Consider the following 4,818-nt stretch of genomic DNA (forward strand, 5'->3'; position numbering starts at 1 on the left):
CAACCTTGGCACCAGGTACTGCATTTTGAATCCGGGTGAGTTTGAACCCAGGTTTTCTCATTTCAAATCTGAGGTTCTGTCCTTAGACAGTGGGTTCAAAATAAAGTCAGCTCTGGCTCGATCTTGATTTGCAATACTACTACTACTAGCTGCCATCAGTTATGGGGAGCTGTCTACTTCCAGGCTGACAGTCTTTACAGATAAGCAATCTTCCTAAGCCCACGACGTGGTGCCGTAATTATTTCCATTTCACCACCAAAGAAAAGGTAAAATAGCTTGTTCTAGGTCACTCCGATGGTGTCAGAAGTAGGACTTAACCCAGGTCTAACTTCAAAGCCGAGCTTGAACCACCATAACCAAGGTCCTGAAAAACGACCTCTGCCCAGAACCCCCTTTCGGGTTACAAACCAGCAATTGTTCCGGGTCTTCCCGCCCACTCCGCGCAGACCCCGCCCACCCTCCTCAACTGCGCAGGCGCGCCCCCTCCTGGCGGTGCCGCGGTGGGCGGGACCGGCGGCGAGGCGGTGTAGGGTTGCGCTGGGCTACTGACAAGCTTAGGCGCACCAACGCGCGTGCGCAGGACGGGAGCCGCGGTCACCCGCGGGTGGAGATGGCGTCTGCCGAGGAGTCCTCTCCGGAACCGGCGGCTTCAGACCAGCCGGCAGAGCTGCCTGCCTCGGTGCGGGCGAGCATCGAGCGGAAGCGGCAGCGGGCGCTGATGTTGCGCCAGGCCCGACTGGCCGCTCGGCCTTACCCGGCGGCGGCGGCTGCGGCTACCGGAGGTGTGAGTGCGGGTGGCGCCTGCCCTCCTCTCCTCTGCGGGGCCGGCGCCTCATCCCGCTGCTACGGCCTCTCCTCTCCGTCTGCGCGCAGACCTCAGTTCCGGGAGGGTGACCGCTCACCTGGCCTTGTTGAGGCGGCCTGTCGGAGACCCCGGGGCGACTCCGCGTGGACCCAAGCTTCTTAACTCCAAGCCCGGCGCTTTCCTCACTGCTCTTGGGCCTCTCTTCTTCTTTCTTCAGTCTCCCGTCTTCCTTTTGGGGGTGCAGCCGCCCTGACCTGCGCCGGCGCCCGTCCTCGCTTGAGATCTATCTACCTTTCATTTCTCGCTCTGTAGCGTTGCCACCGGTCCCAGGAGGCGCGGACCTTTCGCTTTTAGACCTGTAATTCATGTCGGCAGTCCTGCACCTGCTCCCTCGTTCCAGCATGTAACAGTGGGAGACAGTGCAGATGCCGTACCTGGCACAGAGCTTGCTGCTGCCGGGCGACGAGTGCAGCAGACGGACTTAGTTGATGCCTTCGTGGGGCTAAGGGAGGAGCATCTGTAGCGCCTCCCGTCTTTCACATTAGCCATTTTGGTTCACATAGCTCACCTGGAAAATTGGTGTCGGTGTTTTGCCAAGGTGATCGTAGATGAGCAGTAAAGAGAAGGGGTTTGCTCAGGTTTATTCCAGCAAGGCTAATCAGGACTAGAACTCTGGTCAAGGGGGCTCTCCTTGAATTCCAGCTGCCTCTGTTATATACTAGGAATCTAGGAAGAAAAATTGTTGTTCTTGTTTGGACTTAATTCTCCCCCTTGACTGCCTTTTTGCCTGTCAGTCTTGAAATTCTCCATGTGGGTACCTAAAATACAGTGTGGCGGACATGCAGTTCTTCGTGATTGCTCTATAACATGAAGTCTGTGTATTGCAACAGCGATAGCCCTTACTGTGTGAGCAGCCGAGCACAGTATATTCTCATCAGTCACAAGTGAGGAAGAGTGAGCAGAGTCTGGTGCTGGCACATCCTTGCTGTTCATACTAATGCGAGTACTGTCATTTCTGGCAACTTTGGTTCTGGTCTCATCCGCCCTACTTTCTAATGGTTCCCTTTATTCCTTTTCCAATTGAGACATTATAGAGTTAGGACAAAAAGTTGTTCATTTGCACTGATGATTATATTTCACAAAAGATCTATATACTGAATGACTGGACTATATGTGTAAAGTAGAGCAAAAACTAGTATTTCACTGGAATTGAAGTAAACTTCTGTTCATGAAGGCAAAGGGGGATGAATATACTGTAAGATTTCTAAAATTATCCGAGGAGTAATTTGCATTGTATACAACCCCACTGTGCTTCAAGAGTTTAGTAGGTGCTGAGATTTTTTAATCTCTTATTTTAGTATACTGTAACAGTTTTCATTTCTCTGTGTGCCACGACAAATCTAATGAAAAACAGAAGAATTTGCATAGAATGTGGTGCTTAGGGCCCAGGAAAGGTAGTAAAGCATAGCAGCAGAGAGAAACTGGACATCATTTTCCCACATGAGTTAGCATTGTTTGGGATTCTGTTCAAGTTAAGACCTTGATACATCTTTCCGTCTTCTTAATTTTCATTGCACTCATTTTGATGACTTGCTATACTATTCACGAAATCAAAATATTTTTTTGTTTCAGTCATTACTTAAATCCAACCAGTAATTTTTTTTTAAAGATTTATTTATTCATATGGGACTGGGGTACAAGCCAGAGATGCGGAGGGTGAGAGGATTCACCAGAGGCAGACAGGGGAGCAGAACAGGCAGACTGATGAAGCACACTGCTGAAAGGAGCAGTGGGCGGGTCAGGAGAGGTCTGCCACACCATGTGGATCTCCTCAGGGCAGGTGGGAGTGGAACTCATGCAGAAGTAGCTTCAGCTTCTTAGTGCTGTGCTTTAACCCGCTGCGCCACCAGGGAGGGCCCCAACCAGTGATTTTTAAAGGAGTGCTTAGATATTTGTCAGAATCGCAGAGAGAAAAGCATTCAGTTGAATGGAGAGATTAAGGAGGTGAACAGGCATAAGTATACATTAATATGTAAAGTTCCACTTACCTGAATTTTACATAATCTGAACACCAAGTGACCAATATACAGTCACTTTCAGAACCTTAAATTGTTTTCTAATGTCCCTTCCTAGTCAGCATCTACTGCTTACCCGCCACAGAAGTAACTACTGTTCTGAGCATTTGAATAATATCTTTTTGAACTTCACATAAATGGGGTCATGCAGTGTCTGGTTTCTTTTGCATAACATATCTGCATGTTACAGCATGTGATGGTAATTTGAGCATTTATGTCAAATAGTATGAAATTTTTCTGTTTTCTTATTGACAGATATTTGGGTTAACTCTAGTTTGTGGCTATTATGAATAGAACCTGAGCATCCCTGTTTATGTCTTTTGGTGGCTGTGCACTAATTTCTACTGTGTATATTCCTAGAAATGGATTTGTTGGATCAAATTTGTAATGGTTCCACTTACGACATTTTTGCTTTAAAATAGTGTGAAAATAATGAATTCAATAGAAACCATACTTTAAATTTTGATCTTTTCCTGTGCTGTTGATTTATAGCACGATACTCTTGTGATGCTAGCTAGTGGCAGTAGTAGCTGCATAAAGAAGTGGCTCCTAGTTCAGCCATGTGATTGGGAAGGTGTTAACAGTTAGGACTAGGGTTTAGTCTATAGACTTTCTCACTTTCAGTATAGTATTCAACAAAATGAGCTATTCAGTACTTGTTTATGAAATGGGCTGTGTTAGATGATTTTGCCCAAATATACGCTAATGTGGGTGTTCGGTGCATGTTTAAGATAGGTGAGGCCAAGGTATGTTTGATAAGTTAGGTGTGGTAAATACATTTTCAGTTTACGATGGATTTATTGGAATGCAACTCCATTTTAAATCAAGGGAGATCTGTATTGTCAAAGGATGATTATATATGTCAGCTTGTAAATGAACTTTATTGAAAAGATCATCTTTTCCTCAGTTTGGTTAGTGACACCTTTATCATAAATTCCAGCACAGCAGATTGAAAAGATTGTCTTTTTCACAGTGAATTGTTTTGGATCCTTTTCTATAAATAAAATGACCAACTATATATAGGTTTGTTTCACAAATCTCCTATCTACTGGTCTCTTTGTCTTTGCATCATTAGCAGACTGCTTTCATCAATGAAGTTTTATGGTAACCTTTAATATCTGCTGGTGCACATTCTCCAGTTCTGTTCTTTGCTATTCTGAGTTATTTGTATCGCATGTAAATTTTAGAATCGGCTTGTTAACACCTTCAAACAGCTGCTGGGATTTTTAGTGGAAGCACATCAAAATATTTTGATAAATTTGGGGAGCGTTGACATCTTTACAACTTGAGGTTTCCAATCTACATGTAGTATATTTCTCCAATGATTTGATTTCTCTGTGTTTTCACTAGAGAGGTTTTCTAAGTCTTTCTCTAGGTGTTTATTTCCTCACTCTAGTTGTTAGTTTCTTGTGGGCATTTTACATAACAGTCACATCATCTGTGAATAAAGACTTTTAACTTCTTTCTAATCTTAACATCTGTCTTGTCATTTTGCACTAGCTTGAATCTTTGATATGTTGTTGAATAGCAGTGGTGGTCGTACACATCCTTGTCTTGTTTTATATATATTAAATTATTTGTGCGCGAGGTAATATAGGAACTTTGTTCAGTTGTTGACCACTTGTACTTTTTCGTAGGTGTGACTAATGTAAAAGCAGCTCCAAAGATAATTGACACAAGAGGAGGCTTCATCCTAGAAGAGGAAGAAGAAGAACATAAAATTAAAGAAGTTGTTCATGAACCAGGTAAAGTATTTTTTAGAAAATAGGCATGTAATTGATCATTTTGAATAACACTCGTTAATTCTTTGCAAGCTGAGGTTAATTAGTGCCTCACTTATTTTAGCCAGTGAGCAGTTTAGCTTATATATGAATGATGACTTTTGGCTAGTAGATTAAAATGAAAGAAATTTAGCAAACTTGTGGTTTGTGTACTTAG

At 43.8% G+C, this 4,818-nt stretch overlaps 1 protein-coding gene across 2 annotated transcripts in view; it reads left to right on the forward strand.

The window, feature by feature from the left end:
• The first annotated feature begins 569 nt into the window (after nucleotides 1–569).
• Nucleotides 570–4,818, forward strand: part of XPA (xeroderma pigmentosum, complementation group A) — an 18,242-nt gene continuing 13,993 nt past the window's right edge. The window contains exons 1-2 of one of the 2 annotated variants that reach the window (XM_004677493.2): nucleotides 570–782; nucleotides 4,518–4,625. In XM_004677493.2, coding sequence (XP_004677550.1) covers nucleotides 611–782; nucleotides 4,518–4,625 — 280 coding nt within the window. In that variant the 5' untranslated portion in view covers nucleotides 570–610. The remainder of the gene's footprint in view (nucleotides 783–4,517; nucleotides 4,626–4,818) is intronic. The other variant, XR_001145169.1, reaches the window with a different exon arrangement.

This window comes from Condylura cristata, unplaced genomic scaffold, assembly GCF_000260355.1.
Source record: "Condylura cristata isolate star-nosed mole 26May11 unplaced genomic scaffold, ConCri1.0 scaffold00006, whole genome shotgun sequence".
Taxonomy (NCBI): Eukaryota; Metazoa; Chordata; class Mammalia; order Eulipotyphla; family Talpidae; genus Condylura; species Condylura cristata.